The sequence below is a fragment of the Somniosus microcephalus genome, chromosome 6 (genome assembly GCF_052327205.1).
Source record: "Somniosus microcephalus isolate GS21.2 chromosome 6, FLI_Smic_1.0, whole genome shotgun sequence".
In the NCBI taxonomy this organism is placed as follows: domain Eukaryota; kingdom Metazoa; phylum Chordata; class Chondrichthyes; order Squaliformes; family Somniosidae; genus Somniosus; species Somniosus microcephalus.
This window is the reverse complement of record NC_140992.1, coordinates 255,198,602-255,225,166: the sequence shown is the minus strand read 5'-3', so window position 1 is coordinate 255,225,166 and position 26,565 is coordinate 255,198,602. Positions and strand designations below refer to the sequence as shown.

Sequence of the window (26,565 nt, the reverse complement as noted above, 5' to 3'; positions counted from 1 at the left end):
CAGCACATTACATGCACAGATTTATTTACGTCACAGATGTACGAGGGGGAACAAATTTATTTCTTTATCTACCTGCGTGGTTGGCATACTATTTATGCACTTAAAAAAAAAAGAAATACTCATGAGCTTACCATGGGAGATCCATATTAGCAGCAGCAAAATACTAAATTGTTACATGGTATAATATTCTTGTGTTTCAAAAGCACAAATTCGAATTTAACATGAGCAAGGTTACAACAGATCTACTCATTCTAGGTGATTTTCGTATGTAGCATAAATCAGGTGGGCAGGGGGGGTGTTCTGCCCACCTGAATGAATCAGTGTGGGGTGTGTGCATTCCTTGTGGCTAGGTCACAAGCAACAAAGTGGCTTGAAAGCAACTGTCTGCTCACTCTCTCTCACTCTCTCTCTCTCTCTCTCTCTCTCTCTCTCGCATCAAAAGTGAAGGCAGGAAAGTAAGTTGCAAGCTAAAAACAGAAGTGGAAAATAAATTATGGGAACAGATGACAAAATTAAAAATTATTCAACAGTGCAATATATCTCATGCCCTTTTAATGCTGCACGTGTGTAAAATTTGCATTTCAGCTTTATAAAATAGTAATTTAATAAAGTAGATACCTTTCCATTCCCATATCGTACCAGGGTTCCCATGAATGCAATGTTTTGAAGAGAAATCAAATCCCCAGCTTCCGACAAGGTTGCAGCACTTTTGTTACAAGCTTCTGACTCCCCTGTGAAACTTGACTCATCAATCAACAGATCAATAGCCTAATTTAAAAGCAATAAATTAGTCAGTTTCAACATACAGTTGGAAACAAAATGCAACTTTTTTCACAATTGATGGGAGATTGCTATTTGCCAACAACAAAATACCGGTGCATAAACAGAAATTGCAACCATTAGTGGAAGCACAAATCTAACACCGAATTATGCACCCTGTGCTGCAGTTTTAAAAAAGCTGATTTACTGTAAATCAGTTTCCTACCAGGGGTCTAAATAAAATGATAAAACCTTGAATTAATTATGCATTTACACTGCCGTTACCATTTGTGTGTGTCCATTAATGTGTGCATTTTGCTGCCACTCCAGTCTCAAGCGCACTACTTCCATCTCCCTTTCTTGTACTTTTCTTGATCCTTCTTAGGCCCTTCTCTCCCATCTCATCCCCTTCCTGTCACTTAGCCATGTCACCTTGCCCTCCACTGCGCTTCCCCCCCCCCCCCCCCCACCCCCCCCACCAAATCCATCACCATCAGTTTAGCCTTTAGAATTCACTTTGTGGAGAATTAGAGGTCTTTCAAATCGTGAAGGGTTTAGACAGAGTAAATAAAGAAAGAGAAATAATTTCCAATGGCTGAAAGGTTGATAACCAGAGGACACAGATTTAAGCTGATTGGCAAAAGAACCAAAGGAGACATGAGGAAAAACTGTCTTATGCAATGAGTGGTTAGGATTTGTAGTTAATTGCCTAATAAGGTGGTGGCTACAGATTCAATAGTGTAGTGTATGTACCTTTAAGAGAGAACTACTTTTACAGCTCCTGTATACTGTAGTACCGGCAGTGACCACACCTGTATATAAGCCTTGAGCATGCCTCTGTACCCCAGTCCTGAGACTACCCTACTCCAGTAAATACCTGTTGATTGTTAAGTTACAGCATCCGTGTGGTTATTGAAAAACATCATACTCAGAATCACGGATCTAACAGTGGCGACGAGTGTCGATTCGAATCTACCTGCAACTCTGCATTTCCCTTTGAGGATTCGCTCCAGGAGGGCGGTGGAAGAAAGTCGAGGCCAGAAACACGGGCGTCGACCACGAGCAACCGCCCAGCAGAGAATGAACATCGCAGGGGAGGCTGTGGAGAGCTGGGCTTGGTTCCCCAGGCACGACGATCAGCACTAGATTGACGACAGGTACAGTGCAGACCCTTCCCGGACAGCGGCGGCTGGAGCGGACCGATGGCGGAGAGAAAGCCGAGCAGCGTCGACGGGGTAAGACAGAGGGTGAAGCGCATAGGGCGCAGCCGGGGGTTGAAAACCGAGCGGCGTCGAGGAAAAACAAAATGGAGAGAGAGAGGGTAAAGCAACAGCCGGGTTCAGGACCAAGCGGCGGAAACGGGAAAGGCGCAGAAAAAAAACCGAACGCGTAGAGCACAGCCAGGGCTCAAGGGCTGAACAGTGTCCGTGGGGAGAAGGGGGGAGAGTGCGGGAGACGCCATTGAGAAGGAAGAGCACGGGAGACGCCATTTTTAGAAGACGCAGTGGAGAAGGGCGAGCGCGGGAAGGAAGGAAAGCGCGGGAGACGCCATTTTGTGCCAGCAGAGAAGAAGGGGAAGCACGGGAGACGCCATTTTTGACAGTTAAATCACACCCAGGGATGCCGAAGAGTGGCAGTATCTCTACGTTCGACAATGAAGTCGAAGATTGGGCGACATATGTGGAACGTATTGAGGTGTACTGCAGGGCGAATGAAGTGCCAAATGCTAGGAAAGCACTGGTTTTGTTAAATTCCATGGGTGCAAAAACCTAATAACCCCAGAGAAGCCTGTGAACAAGAATTTCGAAAGCAGAGTAGAAATCCTACAGGACCACTTAAACCCCACACCGCTGCTGATAGCAGAACGATTTAAGTTCTATAAAAGGAACCAACACAAAGATGAAAGCAATGCGGAGTACCTAACGGAACTGCGCAAGCTATTGAAACACTGCCAGTTTGGAGCGGGACTAGCAGATACGTTAAGGGACAAGTTTGTGCGTGGGCTGCAAAATGAAGGAACCCAGAAACGGCTTCTAACAGAAAAGGATCTTACGCTGGACAAGGCTTTCAGTATGGCAGTATCACACGAAGCAGCCGCAAGGGGCGCTGCAGAGATACAACGGAGACCGCAAGAATATGGCACCAATGAAATGTCCTATGGAACAGGGAAGTGCTATCGCTGCGGCAGAACAACACATGACCAGAAAGATTGTTGGTTCAAGGACAAAGTGTGCAGACAGTGTGGAAAAGCAGGACACATAGCAAGAGTCTGCAGGTCTGGGAAGAAAACCAACAGTAAGAAATCTCCACAGGAGAAGTACAAAAAGGTACACAAGGTGATGGACAGTAGTTCAGACGAACAGAAAAGTGACAGACTCCGGAAGCAAGGAGCTGGGTTGTCTGAAACTACATAAGGTAACCAAAATGGAGGATCACCAGACTATCTGGGTTACACTCAAGATAGACGGAGTCCAAGTGAAAATGGAATTGGACACAGGATCAGCCCTAACAGTCATAAACCAAAGGGACTACAAGCAGCTATTTTCACATATACCCTTGAAAGCTACAGAAATTGTCTTGAAGACATACACGGGGCAAAACGTCTACCCCAAAGGAAAAATAAGGGTGAAAGTGATATATAAAGGCCAGGAAATACCTAAAATGGATATATATGTATTGCCAGATGGAGGACCACCACTGCTAGGACATGAATGGATCCGGAAGATACAATTAGATTGGCATTCCATACAGGCACTGAAGGTTGAGGCCAAAAAGGATGACGACGTCACACCTGGACGACTGTCAAAAATGCTAACTGACGCAAAAGAAGTGTTCCAGGAGGGACTCGGAACACTAAAAGGCATAACAGCAACGATTAAAAGAGAGGAAAATGCAAGCCCAAAGTTTCTTAAGGCCAGACCAGTGCCTTATGCGATCAGACCAGCTGTCAAAGCAGAGCTAGAAAGGTTGGAACGTTCAGGAGTACTGTCCAAAGTAGACTGGAGCGAGTGGGCTACACCCATCGTTCCTGTAATGAAGAGGTCGTTGAGTAATACGCCTGGGGAACCAAAGAAGGCCCGCATCTGTGGGGATTTTAAGGTGACAGTGAACCCAGTCCTTCACACGGTACAATATCCGCTTCTACAAATTGAGGATATTTTCGCCTCGCTATCTGGAGATAAACGCTTCACCAAAATTGATCTAGCCCAGGCGTACTTGCAAATGGAGGTAGAAGAAGCCTCGAAACAATACCTTACGATTAACACTCAAAGGTCTTTATCAATACAACCGGCTGGTGTTCGGGGTAGCATCGGCTCCAGCTATTTGGCAAAGGGCGATGGATCAAGTCCTGCAAGGGATTCCAGGGACCCAGTGTTATTTGGACGACATCCTGGTCACGGGCGAAAATGACAGTGATCACCTCGCCAACTTGGAGAAGGTGCTCACCAGATTAAAGGAATATGGGCTACGAGCTAATCGCCACAAGTGCGAGTTTTTCCAGAAGCAGATCTCGTATTGTGGCCATGTCATCGATGAAGAGGGGTTACATAAGTCCCCTGAAAAGATTGAGGCAGTAGTCAAGGCTCCAGCACCGGAAAATGTGTCACAACTGAGGTTGTTCCTCGGGCTGGTAAACTACTACCATAAGTTCTTACCAAATTTGTCCACGGTATTACACCCACTGAACACCCTACTGCAAACAGGGGTACCATGGAAGTGGAATGACGAACGTAGACGAGCTTTCCCAGAAGTGTAAAGAATTGATCACATCAAAAGAGGTGTTGGCCCATTTCAACCCAGCACTACCAATTCGTTTGGCATGTGATGCATCACCCTATGGTATTGGAGCGGTGCTGTCACACAAATTCCCAGACGGGTTGGAGAGGCCAGTAGCCTTTGCGTCTCGGTCACTAACCTCAGCCGAGCGCAACTACGCCCAGATTGACAGGGAGGCACTCAGCCTAGTATGGGGAGTAAAAAAATTCAACCACTATCTGCGTGGGCAGAAGTTCACCTTGCTGACTGACCACCAACCACTTGTCTCCATCTTTAATCCTAAGAAGGACATTCCAGTAATGACGGCACAACGGTTACAAAGATGGTCCCTGTTTCTAGGGGCGAATCAATATGAAATAGAATATAAAGGCACGAAACAGCATGGAAACGCTGATGGGCTATCACGCCTGCCACTGCCTACTGTGGAGGAAGCACCAGCAGTGGACCCTAGAGAGATATTTTATTCGTCAATAATTGAACAATTGCCAGTAACGAACGCGGATATAGAGGGGACCCGCAATGATCCGACGCTGTCACGGGTATATGAATTGACGGTGAGGGGATGGCCAACACATGGCGACTCACTGTTGCCAGCATTCTCATCCAGAAGAGAACAGCTGTCAGTATGCCAGGGGACAGTGATGTGTGGATCCAGAGTGGTGATTCCACCCAAGTTAAGGGAGAGAGTGCTAAATGAGCTACATGAAGATCATCTTTTGGGGGGGGGGGGGGGGGGGGGGGGGAAGGAGTGAAAATGAAAAGCCTTGCTAGGGCTTACGTGTGGAGGCCGGGAATCGATCAACAAATCGAAGACCTAACCAAGAGCTGCTCAGGATGCCAGAAGGTCCAAAATGCACCATCACATGCCCCTCTACACCCATGGAAGTGGCCCTCCTCTCCATGGCAATGGGTGCATATTGATTTTGCTGGTCCATTCATGGACTCAATGTTCTTAATAGCAATGGATGCTCATTCGAAGTGGCCTGAGGTGATAAAAATGTCCTCAACCACTACAGAGAAAATGATTGCAGTCCTACGGACCATATTTGCCAGAAACGGCTTGCCAGAGCAGATTTGCTCTGATAACGGACCACAGTTTGTGTCCGAAGAGTTCCGAAAATTTGAGAAGGAATGGGGTAAGGCATTACACATCCGCCCCGTATCATCCAGCCACAAATGGATTGGCCGAGAGGTTCGTACAAACCTTTAAGAAGGCGATAAACGCCATGTGCGACGATGAAATTCCACTACAGCATAAGGTGGACAATTTCTTATTAGCCTACCGAAACGCGACACATGCAGTTACCAACCAGACCCCGGCCATAATGTTCTTTAACTGAAGGTTGAGATCTCATCTGGATTTGCTCAGGCCAAATGTGCGAAGAAATGTTGAGGATAAACAATTCCAGCACATCAATGAGAAGCCGACAAGGAGCTTCAATGTAGGACAACCAGTCTTGGCCCGTGACTACCGAACAGAGAAATGGCAACCCGGAACGATATGCACACGGCAGGAGCCATTAATGTACACAGTGGATGTCGGGGAGAACATTGTGAGACGCCACGTTGATCAGATCTTAGCGTCACAGGAACGAGTCAAACCCATGTCTTGTGTACCTGGGGATGAACCCGACATACCGGTAGCCTCTACCTCTGAGCCAGTAGCAGTGGAACCCGATGAACTAACCGATAAAAAGGGGCCAGAATTGCCTCCGCACCAAGAACAAGAACTTCAGGAAAGGCGCTATCCCGAAAGGATTAGGAAGCCGCCCCAAAGACTGAATCTATAAATGGACTATTGTTGTTTAATGTACATGTTAAAGTGTTAATTGTTATTTGAATATTATGGGTACTACTAATCTAAAAGGGGAGGAATTGTAGTATATGTACCTTTAAGAGAGAACTACTTTTACAGCTCCTGTATACTGTAGTACCGGCAGTGTCCACACCTGTATATAAGCCTTGAGCATGCCTCTGTACCCCAGTCCTGAGACTACCCTACTCCAGTAAATACCTGTTGATTGTTACGTTACAGCATCCGTGTGGTTATTGAAAAACATCATACTCTCAGAATCACGGATCTAACAAATAGTAGCCTTCAAAAGGGAATTGGATAAATACACGGCAGAGAAAAGATTGCAGGGATATGGGGAAAGAGCAGGGGAGTGGGACTAACTGAATTGCTTTTTGAAAGAGCCGTGCAGACTCAATGGGCCAAAAGAAATAGGAGCAGGAGCAGGCCATTCAGTCTCTCGAGCCTGCTCCGCCATTCAATAAGATCATGGCTGATCTTCTACCTCAACTCCACCTTCCTGCACTATCCCCATATCCCTTCATTCACTTAATATCGAGAAATCTATCGATCTCAGTCTTGAATATACTCCACGACTGAGCATCCACTGCTTTCTGTGGTAGAGAATTCCAAAGATTCACAACCCTCCTCATCTCAGTCCTAAATGGCCAATCCCTTATTCTGAGACTGTGACCCCTAATTCTAGATTCCCCAGCCAGGGGAAACATCCTCCCTGCATCTACCCTGTCAAGCCCTGTAAGAATTTTGTATGTTTCAATGAGACCACCTCTCATTCTTCTAAACGCTAGAGAATATAAGCCTATTCTACTCAATCTCTCCTCATAGGACAATCCCCCCCATCCCAGGAATCAGTCTGGTGAACCTTTGTTGCACTCCCTCTAATGGCAAGTATATCCTTCCTTAGGTAAGGAGACCAGAACTGTACATAATACTCCAGGTGTGGTCTCACCAGGACCCTATATAATTGCAGTAGACATATTTATTCTTATACTCAAATCCTCTTTTAATAAAGGCCAAAATACCATTTGCTTTCTTAATTGCTTGCTGTACCTACATGTTAATGTTCAGTGATTCGTGTACAAGGCCACCCAGGTCCCTCTGAACACCAACATTTCGCAATCTCACCATTTGAAAAATACTCTGCGTTTCTATTTTTCCTACCAAAGTGGATAATTTCACATTTTTCCACATTATATTCCATTTGCCATGTTCCTGCCCACTCACTTAGCCTGTCTATATCCCCTTGAAGCTTCTTTGCATCCTCCTCACAACTTATATTCCCACCCAGCTTTGTATCATCAGCAAACTTGGATATATTACATTTGGTCCCCTCATCCAAATCATTGATATAGATTGTGAATAGCTGAGGCCCAAGCACTGATCCTTGCGGTACCCCACTGGTTACAGCCTGCCAACCTGAAAATGACCCGTTTATTCCTACTGTTTTCTGTCCATTAACCAATCCATGCTAGTATATTACCCCCAATCCCATGAGCCCTAATTTTGTTTAATAACCTCTTCTGTGGCACCTTATCGAATGCCTTCTGAAAATCCAAATACACCACATCCACCGGTTCCCCCTCATCTATTCTGCAATTTACAACCTCAAAAAACTAAGATTCGTCAAACATGATTTCCCTTTCATAAATCCATGTTGACTCTGCCCAATCCTATTATTATTTTCAAAGTGCCCCATTACCACGTCCTTAATAATGGATTCTAGCACTTTCCCTACTACTGAAGTCATGCTAACTGGTCTGTAGTTCCCCGTTTTCTCTCCCTCCTTTCTTAAAATAGTGTGGTTACATTTTGTACCTTCCAATCTGCAGGAACTGTTCTAGAATCTATGGAATTTTGGAAAATGACAACCAATGCATCCACTATCTCTATAGCAACCTCTTTCAAAACTCTAGGATGTAGGACATCAGGTCCAATGGAATTTATCGGCTTTCAGTCCCATTAATTTCTCCAGTACTATTGCTTTACGAATACTAATTTTTTTCAGTTCCTCATTCTCACTAGACCTTTGGTCCTCCACTATATCCGGGAGATTTTTTACGTCTTACATAAGAAATAGGAGCAGGAATAGGCCAATCGGCCCCTCGAGCTTGCTCCGCCATTCAATAAGATCATGGCTGATCTGATCCTAACCGCCAATCTACTATCACAGAACCATCTCCTGAACTAACAGAATTAGACACACGAAATAGGAGCAGGATCAGGCTACATGGCCCCTGGGCCCGCTCCGCTACCCACAGGGCCATGACCGATCCGAACCTAGACTCATGTCCAAATTCCTGCCCACTCCTCGTAACCCTTAATTCCCTTTACTTCTAGGAAACTGTCTATTTCTGTTTTAAATTTATGTAATGATGTAGCTTCTAGAGCTTTTTGGGGCAGCATATTCCATGGACCTACCACCCTCTGAGTGAAGTAGTTCCTCCTCATCTCAGTTTTGAAAGAGCAGCCCCTTATTCCAAGACTATGCCCCCTAGTTCTAGTTTCACCCATCATCGGGAACATTCTCCCCGCATCCACCCGATCCAACCCCTTCACAATCTTATATGTTTCAATAAGATCGCCTCTCATTCTTCTGAACTCCAATGAGTAGAGTCCCAATCTACTCAACCTCTCCTCATATGTCCTCTTTTTCTGTGACGACAAACACAAAGGCCGTGATTTTCCAAGTGGAGGCGGGTTGGCTTGTCGGCGGGTCCCGGTCCTGTTGCCGGTTCAATCCACTGTGCATTAAGTATTTTGCCTTAACTGGGCTTATTAAGCCTGTTGTGCGGGTTGCCCGGCCCAATCAGTGGGTTTGGGTCTGCTGCACCTCGCTGCTGACGTCTTCCTTTCAGCTGCATTTAAGGGGCCCATGCAGCCTTGTGATTTCTCCTTCATTTTCTGATGCTTTCCAGTGTGGCAGATAGAGAGACGAGTGGGTCACGATCAAATGCCTCTCCACGATTTGATGACGACTCCCTCCATGCTCCTGTGGAGGGAGGTGAGAGGGCACAAAGAGGTTCTGCTCCCCTCAAACGGATGGAGGAAGCCTCCTCAGCAAACCAAGGCAGCCTGGCTGCAAATTGCTGAGGAGGTGAGCGCCAGGTCTTTGTGCTCACGCACCTGGGTTCAGAGCTGCAAAAGGTTCAATGATCTGGTCCGCTCAGCAAAAGTGAGTACAACATCACACTTACCTTCAATCTGCTCCCCATCTCCTCTCATCACCAGCACTCTGCATCGTCAACCTACATTCTGCACATCCCAGATTCCTCACCCAACTGAGATGGCCGTCTCAGCCCCTGCACAGCCGCAGGAGGAGCAGACTGTTTCCGAGCCCTCCCAGGCTCCCAAACCCAGATGATACCCGCCAAAGGCGTCGAAGCAGGCGCAGCACAGATGTGAGCAAGGTGTCTCAACATCTGCTGAAGCCACAGGGGAAGCATTATGTAGAAGCACGCATAAGAGAAAGTTAACACACTAATAGTCACAAGGGTGTTTTGATATGAAACAAAGTAATGATTTTCATCGTTATTTCAATTGTAATAAAGAGATGTGATGGTAAAACTTCAAAGAGTTGGTCTATGTGTGCTCAGAAATGGAAGTGTCACAGTGAGGGGTCAGGGCGCCTTTCATCTGTAATGATGATACTGAGAGTGTTAGGAAGCCTCATGTTATTGTACAGATGCTGTATGGTGTGTTAAGGCCATCGGCCAGACACTCATTTCCATGTGCCAGCCACATATTGGCTGCGTAAACTTATATGAATCTGGCATGGATTAGTGCATCACTTGCCTCACAGCCAGCAATGTACTCGCGTGCTGGTGGAACTGGCACATGCACCTCCGCAAGGTCTTCCTCATCAGCATCGAGGAGGCTGTGCGCTGAGCCACTTGTTCCTCAGGCAGCGGTAAGCCACGCTGCTGTGCGATGTTGTGCAGGGCACAGCTGACCACGATGATTCTAGAGACCCTGGCTGGTGAGTATATCAGGGCTCCACCAGATCTGTCGAGGCATCTGAATCGCATTTTGAGGAAGCCGATGGTTTGCTCTATGATGCTTCTGGTGGAAATGTTGAAGGAATAAGCCATATTTCAGAAAGATACACCATAATATGAATAGATTTCTGATATTTAATAATACATGAGATACTGGGTTTAAAAGTCTAGAAAGCCTTGGAGACACAGGCTGCAAACAGAAAACAGGCTTCTGAGATAAAGATCAGCTGTTTAACAAAGTTGTAAACATACAAGCTTTGAAATGGGAATTAGTTAAATATATTATTGAAATGTCAGTTTGGCGCTTCCAGAGGGTCTGGGGTTTGCATACAACACAGTGAAAAGACCCAGTTTAACATGTTATAAGCTAACACGTTGAACAGAAACACAAATATTAAAAGAGCCATGTGCCTTTGAAAATATGACATCAAGTAAAAGAAACACCTGCTGGTCAAATAGTTTTTATGTTAAACTTGGAAGACAGGAAACATAAGATTAAATATGCAACCAATTAAGATAGCTAGAAATGCATGAAACACTCTGGTTAAAGTGGTTTTGATTTACATATAGTAAATATGATATCAACAAGAACACTTTGAAGATATGACTTCAATAGATACACCAAGCAATTACATTATGTTTGTATTGAACTTGGAGCAGTTAGGAGACTCTCCGTCTGCTAAAACCAGTAAATCCAATATTAAGAATTGAATGGAAAACCTTCGATAAGAATGGCATCAAACAGAAACCATTGCTGTCATATTGTTTTTATGATAATTTTTGGAACACCTAAAGGTAGAGACATAATTATGCATGCAATAGTTGAATTGACAGTAAGATAGAAAGCATTCAACAGAGGTATCAATAAAGACAATTAGCTTACATCAGCAGAGAACTTCACAGAATAAACCACTGCAAAAAGGATATAAAAGATAGACCTTTTCAAACAGAAAGTCAGAAGTCACTGAACGGGCCAAGCATTTCTCAACTTTACAGGCACCATCTGTAAGTTTTTAACTTTGAGTCTCGGGTAATCAAGGTATTTGATTTTGGTGGATGTTTTGGATTTAGAAATAAGTAAGAAATGTAGAAACGTAATGAAGTAAAGATTTGAGAATAAGGATCTCTGAGAAATAAGAAATGTAAGCTATTTGTATTTTGAATTGTTAATGTTGCAACTGAATCAACAGCTGTTAAATGAATGTCCGCTCTTAAATAAAACTATATATTTTTAGAATTGTCTCAGAGTATTTCTGTATAAACTCGTGAACCCAATTTCTGTACACTCTTTTGTAAGGAGTTGCAGAATTCTGGGGGGTATTCTGGACCCTCATAATATCCGGAAGGTTACAGTCTAGTTAAACTTATTAAAAAGTGCTATCTGGAGGATGGTAACATCTTCAGTCGTTCCTTTCCTTTTAGGGAGAGATAGCCTGAACCTTTAGACCCATTTAAGCGTCTTATAGAATTCGGCTATCTCTAACTTAAGTTGAAGGTAAACGTCTGGGGAATACGCTTGATCTGGGGTAGCCCGAACAGGGCTAGGACTTGTAATTATCCCTTCAATGTGACTCACATTGTAGCGCTCCTCAGCTTTGTTTGATGGTCTCCTCATCGGTGTCATTAGCCAAGTCTTCAGAGGATAGCCCTGGTCTCCAAGTAGCCATCTGGAAAGTTGGGTTGGCGGATTGAACAGTTGAGGCACAGTAGACTGCTGCAGGATGAATGAGTCATGGCAACTGCCAGGGAACTTGACAAACATACAAAATGTTCTACCTGTGGTTACACACCAGGTAGACGTCAAGGGAGTGGAAGCCCTTGCGGTTAACAAATACAGCTGGGTTGCCCTAATGGCCACGTGTGCAATCTACGATGCACTGCACCCTTGGGAAGCCTGTCATATTTGCAAAGCCAACTGCACGCATGGTTACACTTGATTCATCAGTGGAGAAGTGGATGTAATTGTGCGACTTTGCAAAGAGGGCATCGGTAACCTGCGTGATGCAAGTGTGTGCGGCCGACTGGGAGATGCCGCTGATGTCTGCTGCTGATCCCTGGAAGGACCCTGAAGCAAAGAAGGCAAGTACGGTGGTGACTTTGATAGCCACTGGTAAGGAGTGTCCAACCACTCCTCTGGGCTCCAGGTGTTGGTGCAGCATTGCGCAGATGTCAGCGGCTACCTCTCCCGGAAGTCTCAGCCTCCTTTGGCACTGCTGCTCAGTCATGTTGAGGAAGCTCATCCTTGGCCTGTAAACCCTGTGTTGGGGGTATCTCCTGCGGCACGGATCAGCCCTGCGCTGATGCCCTCTGCCCTGTGCAGCATCATGTGGCTGAGAAGGTTGGCGCTCATGTTGTGGGTGCTGTTGTGCCTGGTTCTGCTGCTCTTCCTCGGATTCTGAGGACCAGGATGAGAGGTTCCCATTCCGCTGGTATATATAACATCTATTCCTCAACTGAGATACAAGTGCTCAGTCAATGTGGGGAGAGGGTTTTCCAAGGAGGTCACAGTGCATATGGATCGCAGCTTAAATACTTACAAGCTAAATAGACCTGTAAAAAGGGGTTCCAAATCCTCAAAACACAAAGCTCTGGCATCTGAAAGTCAGCCATGTTGCAGGTCCCCTTTTATGCTGTAGGTGGAGCGGTCAAGTATTCAGGTAGTTGCTGAACCCGGCACAATCAGCTGGCGTGTTTGTCGCACAACGTGCAACACGCTGAAAATGTAGTAAAATGGGAAGAGCCTGTAAAAATGGGATTATGTCGGCAGTTAACAAGCTGTTAACTGCCTTAAGTGCCTCTCCCGCTGCTTGGTTTCAGGTCTGATCGGCACTCGCAGACCCGACACTTTGCAAAGTTGCGTGGAGGCGGGATGGCGGTGGGTTCGTAATCCACTGTCAATCATTTAGATTCTCACTACTGACCCGCCTCCAAACCCGCCCTCTGAACGCCGGCAAAATTGCAGCCAAAGTATTTCCCTGCCGTTTCCTTATTTCCCATTATAATTTCTCCCGTCTCAGCCTGCAAGGGACCCACATTTACTTTCACTAATCTTTTCCTTTTTGCATACCTAGAATCTTATAGTCTGTTTTTAGGTCTCAATAGTTTACTCTCATATTCTATTTTCCCTTTCTTTATCGATTTCTTTGTCCTCCTTTGCTGACTTCTAAAATTCCCCCAATTCTCAGGCTTACTACTCTTTTTGGCAACTTTATAAGCCTCTTCCTTTGAATGAATACTATCTTTAACTTCTATTGTTAGCCACAGTTGGACCACTTTTCCTGTGGGGTTTTTGTGCCTTCAAGGAATGTATATTTGTTGTAAATTATGTTTTAATTCTTCAAATGCTAGCCATGGCTACCTTTTAATGTAGTTTCCCAATCTACCTTGGCCAACTCACCCCTCGTACCTATGTAATTTGCTTTCTTTAGATTTAAGACCCTAGTTTCAGATTTAACTAAGTCACTTTCAAACTTAATATAAAATTCTATCATATTATGGTCACTCTTCCCTAAAGGCCCCTTTACTACTAGGTTATTAATTAACCCTATCTCAATGCACAATACTAAATCTAAAATAGACTGTTCCCTAGTTGGTTCTTCAATAGTCTAGGAAACTATCTTGTATACATTCCATGAATTCATCCTCCACACTATTACTGCAAATTTGGTTTGCCCAGTCTATATGTAGATTAAAGTCCCCCATGATTACTGTATTATCCTGGTTACATGCACCTCTAATTTCCTGATTTATACTCTGCCCTACATTACAACTACTGTCTTGGGGGCCTATAAACAACTCCCACCAATGTTTTCTGCCTCATGCTGTTTCTTAACTCCACCCAAACTGATTCTACTTCTTGATTTTCAGAGCCAAGATCCTTTCTCTCTACGGTCTTTATCCCACCCTTTATTATCAGGGCTACCCATCCTCCTTTTCCATTTTGCTTATCTCTTCTAAAAGTTAAGTATCCTGGAATATTTAGTTTCCAACCTTGGTCACTCTGCAACCACGTCTCCATAATGGCTATTAGATCAAACTTATTAATTTCTATCTGTGCTATTAATTCATCTATTTTGGTGTGAATGCTTTGCACACAGATATAATGCTTTTACCTTTTTTCTATTTTCCCCTGATGTCACTGCAGTCACTGATGCCCTATTATCTTTGTTACTCTCTCTGTCCCTTCCTGACCCACTCTGCTTATTTTTACTCAAAACTCTGCTCTGCTCTAGAGCCTTAACATTTCTCTTGCTGCTTTTAAATTACTCTTTCGTGTATCCTCCCCCCCACTTCATTAGTTTAAAGCCCTATCTACTGCCCTAGTCATTCGATTCACTAGGACACTGGTTCCAGCCCGGTTTAAGTGGCGCCCATCCCAACTGAACAGCTCTCTCTTTCCCCAGTACTGGTGCCACTGCCCCATGAAGCAAAACCCCTGCCTCCCACACCACTCTTTGAGCCACGCATTTAACCTTCTAATCTGCTTATCCCTATGCCAATTGGTGCGTGGCTCAGGTAACAATCCAGGAGATTATCTTTGAGGTTCTGTATTTTAATTTGGACCCCACTTCCTCAAACTCTCTCAGCAGAACCTCACTCCTAGTTCTACCTATGTCATTGGTTACTAAGTGGACCACGACAACTGGATCCTCCCCCTCCCATGGACCATGACAACTGGATCCCCCCCCTCCCACTCCAAGTTCTTCTCCAGCCGCGATGAGATATCTTTAACCCTGGCACCGGGCAGGCAACACAACTTTTGGAACTCCCAGTCGCAGCTGCAGAGAACAGTATCTATCCCTCTGACTATACTGTCCCCTACCACAACTACATTTCTTTTCACTCCCCCCCCCACTTGAATGGCTTCCTGCACCATGGTACCATGGTCTACTTGCTCATCCATCCTGTAGGCTTTTCCCTCATCCACACAGGCAGCAAGAACCTCATACCTGTTGGATAAGGACAAATGCCGAGGCTCCTCCAGTACTGCACCTGGGGTCTCCTTACCTGCCCGAGTTGCAGTCACACCCTCCTGTCCATGACCACTAACCAGACCTGTACCACTACCTAACCTAAGGGGTGTGACTGCCTCCTGGATCAAAGTGTCTAGGTAACTTTCCCCCCTCCCTGATGTCCCGCAATGTCTGCACCTCAGATTCCAGCTGAAAAACTCTGTGCTGAAGTTCCTCAAGATGCAGTCACTTACTGCAAACGTGGTTGTCCGGGATCACAATGCTCTTCACAAACTCCCACATGCTGCAGTCACGGCACACCACCTGCACTGCCATCCTTATATGACCTTGTTCTATTTAATTAAATGTCATTAATATTGTATTTAAGTAATTTAGTTTACAGTTTAGTTTCTTGACCACTTACTTGATCTAGATTAAGTTATGGGTTATGAAATTAAATATCTACTTGTAAGAAAGCACTACAAGTAGTCTAGGCAAAAAGCAACAACTCCTTCCCTCTCTTCTCTGAATTCCCACTCTTTCCAAATAAAACACACTGTCTACGTGCACTCCATTTAAATGAAGCTCTGTGCAGACTGCAAATGGCCTCCTTCTGTGCTGTACTGTTCTTTGATTCTATGAAAGGGGCAACATGAACATAATGTACCATTGGAGCTGTCATAACATGCATTTCCAAATAGAATTACAGAAAGTATGCAAGAGGGAAGGGGATGAGGGAAATGGCAGAATAGACAATTAAATGTTTTAATTTTTGAAGGAATCCTTTATAATATGCTCTGGTTTGGGAAAAGTTTTTTTTAAATAAATGTTAATACATCAGAATATATTCGGACTTTATAAATACACTAAATTCAAGTACATTTAAATGACCTTTTCTGTACCATTAAATAACAACCTGCTGATACTGCAATCTTACATATGGAAACAAAATTGAGAGTCAATGTCATGCAACCCAGTAGCAGCATTATGAGCTCTAAAAACAGAACTCATCCAACATGCTTCTAACCACAACAGAAAAGTGCAAGGAAAATCCGCTATAATATAATACTCAAAACCTCTCAGTAAATTGGCAGTAAACCCATCTGAGATTTAGACGACAAACACAAACCACTTTATCTATGGTGCACGAAGGAAATTGATTACCTGAACACCTCAAATGGATACTGTCTTATGGTTCACAGGCACGCATCTTTAACAAGAATGTTTACGTGGAGAATACACTCACACCGGTCAAGATTTTGCTATATGGCGCTCAGCGAATACCAGGTTTGGGTTGCCAACGTGCAATACATTAGGAACCTAGCAAACTCCGTGTGTGGGTTGCAGAGCAGATTTTAAATTAAAAAAGGTGGGCAAACCCTTCATTTCAGATTTCCCTGGGGGGCAGGGAAGAGATATAGAAAAGGGACTTAGTGAAACCGACCATAAAACTATCTGTTCTGATTTCAGCCTATTACCTCGTACAAATATAGTTCCACTGGCTCATTAAGCTGAACTAGTAGCTGGGAGAAGAACAAGCTTTTCCTTTATGCCCTTAAATAAAAGCAGTAGACCCAAAATTAGAACCAAGCAAACAAAAGGGCTGATGTTTGCAGTGATCTGCTCAAGTGCACTGGTAACCTTAAAGCAGGCATAATTAACTGGTGTTTGTTCTGAATGCATGCTGGAAAATAAAATTTAAACTGTATGCACAATAGTATTCATAAGACCTGAACCTAGAACCACTTGCACTGAGTTTCAGAAACAGCATCTGACCATTCATAAGAACATAAGAAGTAGGAGCAGGTCATACGGCCCCTCGGGCCTGTTCCGCCATTCAATAGGATCATGGCTGATCCGAACCCAGACTCACGTCCATTTCCCTGCCCTCTCCCCGTAACCCCTAATTCCCTTATCTGCTAGGAAACTGTCCATCTCCGTTTTAAATCTATTTAATGTGGCAGCTTCCACAGCTCTCTGGGGTAGCAAATTCCATAGATTTACTACCCTCTGAGTGAAGAAGTTTCTCCTCATCTCAGTTTTGAAAGGGCAGCCCCTTATTCTAAGATTATGCCCCCTAGTTCTAGTCTCACCCATCAGTGGAAACATCTTCACCGCATCCACCCGATCAATCCCCTCACAATCTTAAAAGTTTCAATAAGATCACCTCTCATTCTTCTGAACTCCAATGAGTAGAGGCCCAACCTACTCAACCTTTCCTCATACGTCAACCCCCTCATCTCCGGAATCAACTGAGTGAACCTTCTCTGAACCGCCTCGAGAGCAAGTATATCTTTTCTTAAATATGGAAACCAAAACTGCACGCAGTATTCCAGGTGTGGCCTCACCAATACCCTGTATAACTGCAGCAAGACTTCCCTGTTTTTATGCTCCATCCCCCTTGCAATAAAAGCCAAGATTCCATTGGCCTTCCTGATCACCTGCATACTAACTGTGTTTCATGCACCAGGACCCCCAGATCCCTTTGTACTGTAGCACTTTGCAGTTTCTCTCCATTTAGATAATAACTTGCTCTTTGATTATTTCTGCCAAAGTGCATAGCCTCACACTTTCCAATATTATATTCCATCTGCAAAATCTCTGCCCACTCACTTAGCCTGTCTATGTCCTTTTGCAGGTTTTTTATGTCCTCCTCACTCACTGCTTTCCCTTCCATCTTTGTATTGTTGGCAAACGTGGATATGTTGCACTCGGTCCCTTCCTCCAAATCATTAATATAGATTGTAAAGAGTTGGGGTCCCAGCACTGACCCCTGCGGAACACCACTAGTTACTGATTGCCAGCCCGAGAATGAACCATTTATCCCAACTCTTTGTTTTCTGTTAGATAGCCAATCTTCCACCCATGCCAGTAGATTACCCCCAATCCCGTGATTTTTTATTTTGATCAGTAATCTTTTGTGTGGCACCTTGTCAAATGCCTTTTGGAAGTCCAAATACACTACATCCACTAGTTCCCCTTTATCCACCTTGTATGTTACGTCCTCAAAGAATTTGAGCAAATTTGTCAAACATGACTTCCCCTTCATAAAACCATGCTGACTCTGTCCTATTCAATTATGTTTACCCAAATGCTCTGTTACTGTTTCCTTAATAATGGACTCCAACATTTTACCAACCACAGATGTTAGGCTAACTGGTCTATAGTTTCCAGCTTTTTGTCTACTTCCCTTCTTAAATAAGGGTGTTACATTAGCAGTTTTCCAATCTGCCGGGACCTTTCCTGAGTCTAGGGAGTTTTGGAAAATAATCACCAATGCATCCACAATCGCTACTTCTCTCAAGACCCTAGGATGTAGGCCATCAGGTCCGGGGGATTTATCTGCCTTAAGTCCCATTATTTTACCGAGTACCACCTCCTTAGTGATTTTAATCGTGTTCAGCTCCTCCCCCCCTATAGCCCCCTGTTTGTCCAGTGTTGGTATATTTTTAGTGTCCTCTACTGTAAAGACTGATACAAAATATTTGTTCAGCGTCTTTGCCATCTCCATGTTCCCCACCACTAGTTTCCTGGTCTCATCCTCTAAGGGACCAACATTCACTTTAGCCACCCTTTCTCTTTTCATATAGCTGTAGAAACTCTTGCTATCTGTTTTTATATTTTTTGCTAGTTTACTTTCATAATCTATCCTCCCTTTCTTAATTAATCTTTTAGTTATTCTTTGCTGGCTTTTAAATGCTTCCCAATCTTCTATCGTCCCACTAGATTTGGCTACTTTATATGCCCTTGTTTTCAGTCAGATACTATCCTTTATTACTTTACTAAGCCACGGATGGCTGTCTTTTCTTTTACTCCCCTTTTTCCTCAGTGGAATACATTTTTCTTGAAAGATGTGAAATATCTCCTTGAATGTAGACCACTGCTCTTGTACCGTCTTACACTTTAATCTGTTTTCCCAGTCCACTTTAGTCAATTCTACTCTCATACCTTCATAGTCTCCTTTATTTAAGCTCAGTACGCTGGTTTGAGATCCAACTCTCACCCTCAAACTGAATTTGGAATTCAACCATATTATGGTCACTCATTCCAAGGGGGTCCTTTACTAGGACATTTTTTTATTAATCCTGTCTCATTACACAGGACCAGATCTAAGATTGCCTGCCCCCTGGTTGGTTCAGTTACATACTGCTCAAGGAACCCGTCCCTAATACACTCTATGAACTCTTCCTCAAGGCTGCCATGCCCAATTTGATTAGTCCAGTCAATATGAAAGTTAAAATCCCCCATGATTATAGCTGTTCCCTTATTACAAGCCCCAACTATTTCCTGATTTATACTCCGACCAATAGAGTTGCAACTGTTAGGAGGCCTATAGACTACGCCCACGAGTGACTTTTTCCCCTTATTATTCCTTATCTCCACCCAAACTGTTTCACTATCCTGATCCTTTGACCGAATATCATTTCTGACTATTGCAGTGATTCCATCCTTGATTAACATAGCAAGCCCACCTCCCTTTCCTTCCTGTCTGTCCTTCCTAATTGTCAAATACCCTTGTATGTTTAGTTCCCAGTCATGATCATCTTGCAGCCATGTTTCCGTAATGGCCACCAGATCATAACCATGTGTAGTTATTTGTACCGTCAACTCATCTATTTTGTTGCGAATGCTGCGTGCATTCAGATAAAGAACTTTCAAATATGTTTTCTGACAATTTATTCCTGTTTTTACCCCTTTTACTACTTTACCTTTATCATCATACATTCTGTCCCTTCCTGACAGGCTCTGGTTTTTAATTCCCCCACTGCTACCTTGCTCTATTGCCTTCTCCGCTGTCATTTTTATTTTTCGCTTTCTTAAAACCGCCCCCCCACTAATTAGTTTAAAGCTCTCTCTACAGCCCTAGTTATTCGATTCGCCAGGATTCTAGTCCCAGCACTGGCCAAGTGAAGTCCATCCCAACGGAACAGCTCTCTCCTGTCCCAGTACTGATGCCAGTATCCCAAGAAGCAAAACCCATTTCTCCCACACCCATCTTAGTCACGCATTTAACTCTCTAATTTTATTTACCCTAGCCAAATTTGCACGTGGCTCAGGTAGTAATCCAGAGATTATTACCCTTGTGGTTCTGCTTTTTAATTTGGCCCCTAGCTGCTCAAACTCCCTCAGCAGAACCTCTTTCCTTGTCCTATCTATGTCGTTGGTACCAACATGGACCACAACAACTGGATCCTCCCCCTCCCACTCCAAGTTTCTCTCCAGCCCAGAGGAGATGTCCTTAACCCTGGCGCCGGGCAGGCAACACAGCCTTCGGGACTCTCGCTCTCGGCTGCAAAGAACCCTATCTATACTATCCTCTACCACTACAACATTTCTTTTAACTCCCCCCACTTGAATGGCCCCCCCGCTCCACGGTGCTGTGGCCAGGTTGCTCATCCTCCCCGCAGTCCCCGTTCCCATCCTTACAGGGAGTAAGAGCGTCAATCCTGTTGGACAAGAGCAAGGGCTATGGCTCCTCCAACACTACCTCCTGGATCCCCTTACCTGCCTCACTTCTAGTCACACCATCCTGTCCCTGACCACGAACTACATCTGAATTAATTAATCTAATTGGTGTGACTACCTCCTGAAACAGAGTCAAGGTAACACTCCCCCTCCCTGATGTGTCGCAGTGTCTGAAGCTTGGTCTCAAGCTCATCAACACGGAGCCGGAGTTCCTCTAGCAGCAAACACCTATCGCAAATGTAATCACCGTGAGCATCAATGGTGTCCACCAGCTCCCATATTTCGCAGTAGTAACACCACCTGCTCTCCCATTCTATGTAATTAATTAAATTTATTAATATTATTTAAGAAGACCCTCTGCCCCTATTTTAGGTGAAGATCACACCTTTATTTAAAAGAACTTACCAACTTACAAAGGTTTTAAAAAGAAAAAAAACAGCCCCTCACTCCCCACTTGCCCGAACTCTCACACTTACCAAACTCTAGATAAGCACTCTTTCGCTGCCCGCGCTCGCACTGGCCTTTTAAACTTTCAGCAGCCAGTGTCCCCTATTCAATTAATTACACTTCTGGTTTTTTACCGATTATTTTAACGGTTTTTCTTCCTGCCCAATTAACCCCTGCTGTTTGACTTTTTAAACAATAAATTGTCCCTTAACTTAAATTATCTTAAATTGCTTAACTTATCTTAATAATCTAATTAATTAATCTTATGCCACAACTCAAACTCACGCTTACCAAACTCTAGATAAGCACTCTTCAGACATTCCTTTTCTTTCTATACCAGCCATGTATAGCACCCATCCTCAAGATTGACTTCATCATACGTCGCCTCTTTTGCTGCTATGGCAACCGCTAATATTATATTATAACAGCCCTACATCTACTCCTAAAACACAAACATCTAGGAATGCGGAATAATGAAGCAGAGGCTATCTTAACACAATAAGTATGTATTAAAAAGTTTACACTAGGAACAGCAGGGCACTATTCGTACTCCCATATTACGAGGTCACCAGGCATCATTCCATCACCTGCACCAAAAATTCTCCCAGAGTTCTCCATATATTTCCAGAATTATAGTATCTTATTCACCATTATTTAATAGATAGTACTGTACAGAAAATGTATTTATTAATCATCAATCCAAATTATAGACCAGTTAGTAAACTGTTGGTATTCTGCCGATTTGCTAATCTGCTAGAATAGTAAGAACATAACATAAAACAAACCTCAAACAGTCTGACATCTGCAGGGACTCGATCACCAGTTGAAATGCACACAGTGTCACCAAGCACAAGTTCCCTTGCTAGTAGGTGCTCCAGTTTACCTTCACGAATACTGCAAATGAGAAGACAAACATACGAATATTAGTGTGCATTCTGTGGAGATATAAAAGCTTTAGCATCTTAAAACTTTTTTTTTGACTCTTTAACGTTACTTTGTTCCTGTTCTTTGAGAGATTATGGCCAAGAATTTCCTTGCAGCTGCTCCTGATCCGTGGTCGTAACTTCGTCGGAAGTGCAGCGGAAACGCCGTTTACACCCACAAGTGGGATTTCTGTTGCACTTCAATGGAGTTATGGCAGCGGAGCGCGAGCAGCTCCTAGAAAATTCCCGTCCTATGCATCATTCTCCTATCTGAGCAGGGAGGATTGCTCCCACACTTCTCTATGAAATATTTGGAGATAGCACCTACCAGTTACATTCTGGAGGGATTAGTTTGCCTAGCTCTTGCAGAGACTTCTCAGAACGGTACTCCTGAAAAAAATAAATGGTTACTAGGCAACACAACAAGATTCCAAATCATTAATTTCACAAAGATTTCCACTGAATAAACAGGGGGATATACCTTACCTGCACAAAGGCAACTGTGACCACAATTACTATAGCCTATAAAAAGAATGACATTAGGTTAGAGTTGTATCTAAAATAGTTCCTGTTTCACAAATTATTTCACTAAAGAAATGTATTTTTATGTTTGGATTATCCTTGATTAACCATGTGTGTGTCAGAAATTACTGCGTTTTCTTTAGCACTTTGTTGAGTCACCTCATGAGCCAGAAAGACCGTGTTGCTAATTACTGACTACCTTGACATTGAACATGGTGCAGGAGTCGGCCATTTGGCCCCTCGAGCCTGCTCTGCCATTCGATAAGATCATGACTGATCGGGTCTTGGACTCAACTCCACTTCCCTGCCCGCTCCACATAACCCTCGACTCTCTGATCGTTCAAAAATCTATCTCCACCTTAAATATATTCAATGACCAGCCTCAACAGCTCTCTGGGGTAGAGAATTCCAAAGATTCACGACCCTCTGCGAGAAGAAATTCCTCCTCATCTCAGTTTTAAATGGGTGCCCCTTTATTCTGAAACTAACAAAAGCTCTTGGTTGAGTTCAGAAATGAAAGGGATTCTGTGTACCATCAATAACCTAGAGTTTGGAAATTCTACAATGCAGAAAAAAGTGTTTTTATTCTGCTGCTGCATTTCCATGGACTAAGTAAATCAAGATTTTTTGCTTTAGCACCAGTGTCTTGCGTGATGCATCTTTGCATTATTTATTAATGTTGCTGATGTCCTCTTTGGTAGCTTGAAATGATCTGGGGGGCGTAAAAGTGCAGAAAGAATGAGAGCGAGAGAAAGGACAGAGAGAGAAAAAAAAAAGACGCCAACCCAGCGCGCAACTGCCTGCCGCCATTTTTATAACGGAGAGTATCATACCGTGCGAGTGTCCCAGCTTGGAGAGGCAGGACACTTCATTAACATATATAAATCAGGCTCCCACAGTGCAATTGGGAGCCTGATGTAAATGTAACTGCTGCCAGTCAGGTTTCCCCAAGGCTGGTGAAACCCAGCAGCGAAATGGAGGTGGGAGCTGCCAGCTCCAGGAGATGAGTGTTTTTTTTATAGCACTCCTTGTGGGCCAGCAGCCCCCATCCCTGCAAGGAAGCCTTCGGCCACCCCTCTGCCGATCACAGCCTCTCTCTAGCCCCTGCCGCGATCGCTGGCCGAGAGCTGGCACGAGTCCATTTGAGGCCCTCAGAAAGGCCACCAATCTTTACCAGACGAAGGTAATCAATAGCAGAGGGTTTGATTACTTTGTCTGGTGGACAATTGGCTTCTTTCAGAGCTGAAGACTGCATAAGCTAAAAACATTTTTAAGGTCGGGTGCCACTGATGCACCCACACAGGGACTGGTGGCTTGCCCCAGATGTACAATTGACCCCGTCCCTGGGATTTGGGGCAGAACCTTTAGCCTGGAGCTAGAGTGGGTAGCAGTTCCACTCTCCCACACTTGCACCAATAGAGCGAATAGCCAGGAATTTTAGGGACAGAGTTCCAAGAAACTGAAACACCCAAAGCAAAGAAAGTCATCTAAATCCAGATCAATGAATGCGGAATTGCTGGTAGGTAGAGAATAACATTGAAAATACAAAGACTGATTCAACTTTAAACCTATCTTTTTTCATTAATTCCCACCCATGTGTCAACGCAAAAATAGTGGCTATCTGGCTAGAATCCTCAGTAGAATATATTGCTGCCACGCTGTGGATAGCGAGTTGGTGAAAATATGAGAATACTCAACGTGGTGCTACTATCCTCAAAAAGGCTGTAACTAAAGCTTGTTGAAAGGCCTTCAGTTTTAAACAGGGGGAATGGATGAATGGCACCTCAGTAGTTGGCAATAATATGGTCCACTCTCTGCTGGTCATTCTCAGTTTTGTAACTGAATGATTGAATATTTTGTCTCCATAAGATACAAAGGAAAGCACTGACTGGATTTCATTGCTATTATTGGGAGGCAAATTTCACACCATGTGCTTTTTTGGGGGCATGAATAAATACAGTGGAGTTATGGTATTATGCCATGTTCATAAACAAAAGATCTGAAAGAGAAGAAACCGAGGAGCAGCAAAACACACACTATACGATTGGTACTTTAAAAAAAATTATGCACAAAATGTAGATACAACATTTGAATGTACAAAATAAATAATAAACTATCACACAAAATACCTCATACATTACTACGGTAACTTAGGAACAGAAAACAAAGATAGTGCCTGCTCAGTTGAAAATCTATGGTGAAAGTATACAATATCAAAACCCAAATGGTCTCCTTTAGAATTTCAACCTTTGCAATATCATTGAAATGGTTTATAGTCCTAAAAACTATATTGGAATAAATTACAGGTAGACTACCTTTTATCCGAACTTCCGAAAACCGAAACCCTCTAATAACCGAAGGTTTTTTCGTTCAGCGTAAGTCATGCGCACGACATGACCAGAGTGGCGCACGACCCCGACCCCCGCCGACGGCCCCCTGCGGACCCCCCCTCCGACCCCGACCCCCAGGCGGAACCCCCCGCCGACCCCCACCGCCGACCCCGACTCCCGCCGACCCCCCCCGCCGACCCCCACCCCCGCCGACCCTGACCCCCACCGCCGACCCCCCACCCCCGCCGACCCCCCACCCCCAACAAATTTCCCAGTCTTATAAAATACCTTCCGAAATCCGAAATTTTCCAAAAACCGAAACACGGCTGGTCCCGAGGTTTTCGGATAACGGATAGTCTACCTGTACCTACACCAGTGGTCACATTGATAGGCGGTGGCCAAGTGGCAACTCTTTCTCTTTCCCTCTCCCTAGTACATTATTACCATATATATATATATTTTTTTTTCCTACTTATATAAACAACAGGTACTTTTTGAATAATCTTTACCCTGGACACAATAAGGTTGATTTTCAGTTTGCGTATGGGATGCCCTTTATAGAAACCGACAGATTTTCATTACCATTGCAATTAGCTCAAAAGGGATGCTAAACCAATGTGAGCATTGGGATCAACAGGAACATAAAAGACCTACTAAAGATACAGCACTGGGTGTAAAACTTCAGAAGGGCTCTGATGAAGGATTGGCCCCTGAAATGTTAATTTCTCTTTTTTCATTATAGATGTTGACTGACTGGTTGTGTATTTCCAGCATTTTCTCTTTTAATTTCAGATTCCCAGCTTTTGCAATTTTCTTTCAAATTTTTATTTAATAGAATTTTAATATGATGGCTTGAAATAAGTAGAACAACATTGTAAACAACCCGGTAAAGTTGATCATATCTTTACATTGATCTTTCCATACGTAACTGTTACAAATTCAGATTTACTGTAGGTACCTTCTTGGGTTCAGTGCCACCAGTCGATCCTGTAAGTGGATCCGATGTCCTTTACATTGCAGAGTTGACTTATACGGACCAAAATTTATTTATATCAAAGTGTAACCCAGGAGATGCAACAGTGCACAGCCTTGACATACGAATTGGATATATAGGGCTGGATTTTGCCAGCCCAGAGGAGGCAGGACTGCTGGTAAAGTTGCAGAAAGTGGGGGCGGATGGCAAACCCGCCCCCAGCCCACCTCCATGCCCTTTTGCCAGGAGGCGGGAAGATGTCCTGCTTCGGGTACCGTCGCCTCGAGGCAGGACAGGGATTAAATCTTTTTAACTGCCTGTTAACAGGTAGTTAACAGGCAGAAAAAAGGATGTGTCCCATTTTATCTTTTCAGGTGAAGGCTTCCCGACCTCGGAGAACCCCGCCGGGTTGGAGGAGTAGAGTAGGAGGTCTGCGGGGGTTGGAGAGGCCTGAAAGTCAGATGTAGAGGTGAGTGATGGGTGCAAGTGTGGAGTGGTAATTATGTGAGGGGAGTGTTAAGTGTTAGAAAATGTTCACTTACCTTTGTTTCTGCCTACAGCCTTCAGTCGCAGTGGTTCCGGAGTCCCAACATCTTCATTGTAGATTT

The 26,565-nt window shown here is 44.0% G+C and overlaps 1 protein-coding gene across 1 annotated transcript in view; it reads right to left on the bottom strand.

Moving 5' to 3' along the window:
* LOC147116673 (calcium-transporting ATPase type 2C member 2-like) overlaps window positions 1-26,565 on the bottom strand; it is a 132,583-nt gene that overhangs the window by 53,175 nt on the left and 52,843 nt on the right. Inside the window, exons 5-8 of the mRNA XM_085991775.1 lie at window positions 22,619-22,654; window positions 22,461-22,522; window positions 21,995-22,103; window positions 619-768 (exon numbers count right to left, since the gene is read on the bottom strand). Of these exons, the coding sequence (XP_085847901.1) occupies window positions 619-768; window positions 21,995-22,103; window positions 22,461-22,522; window positions 22,619-22,654 (357 nt within the window). The remainder of the gene's footprint in view (window positions 1-618; window positions 769-21,994; window positions 22,104-22,460; window positions 22,523-22,618; window positions 22,655-26,565) is intronic.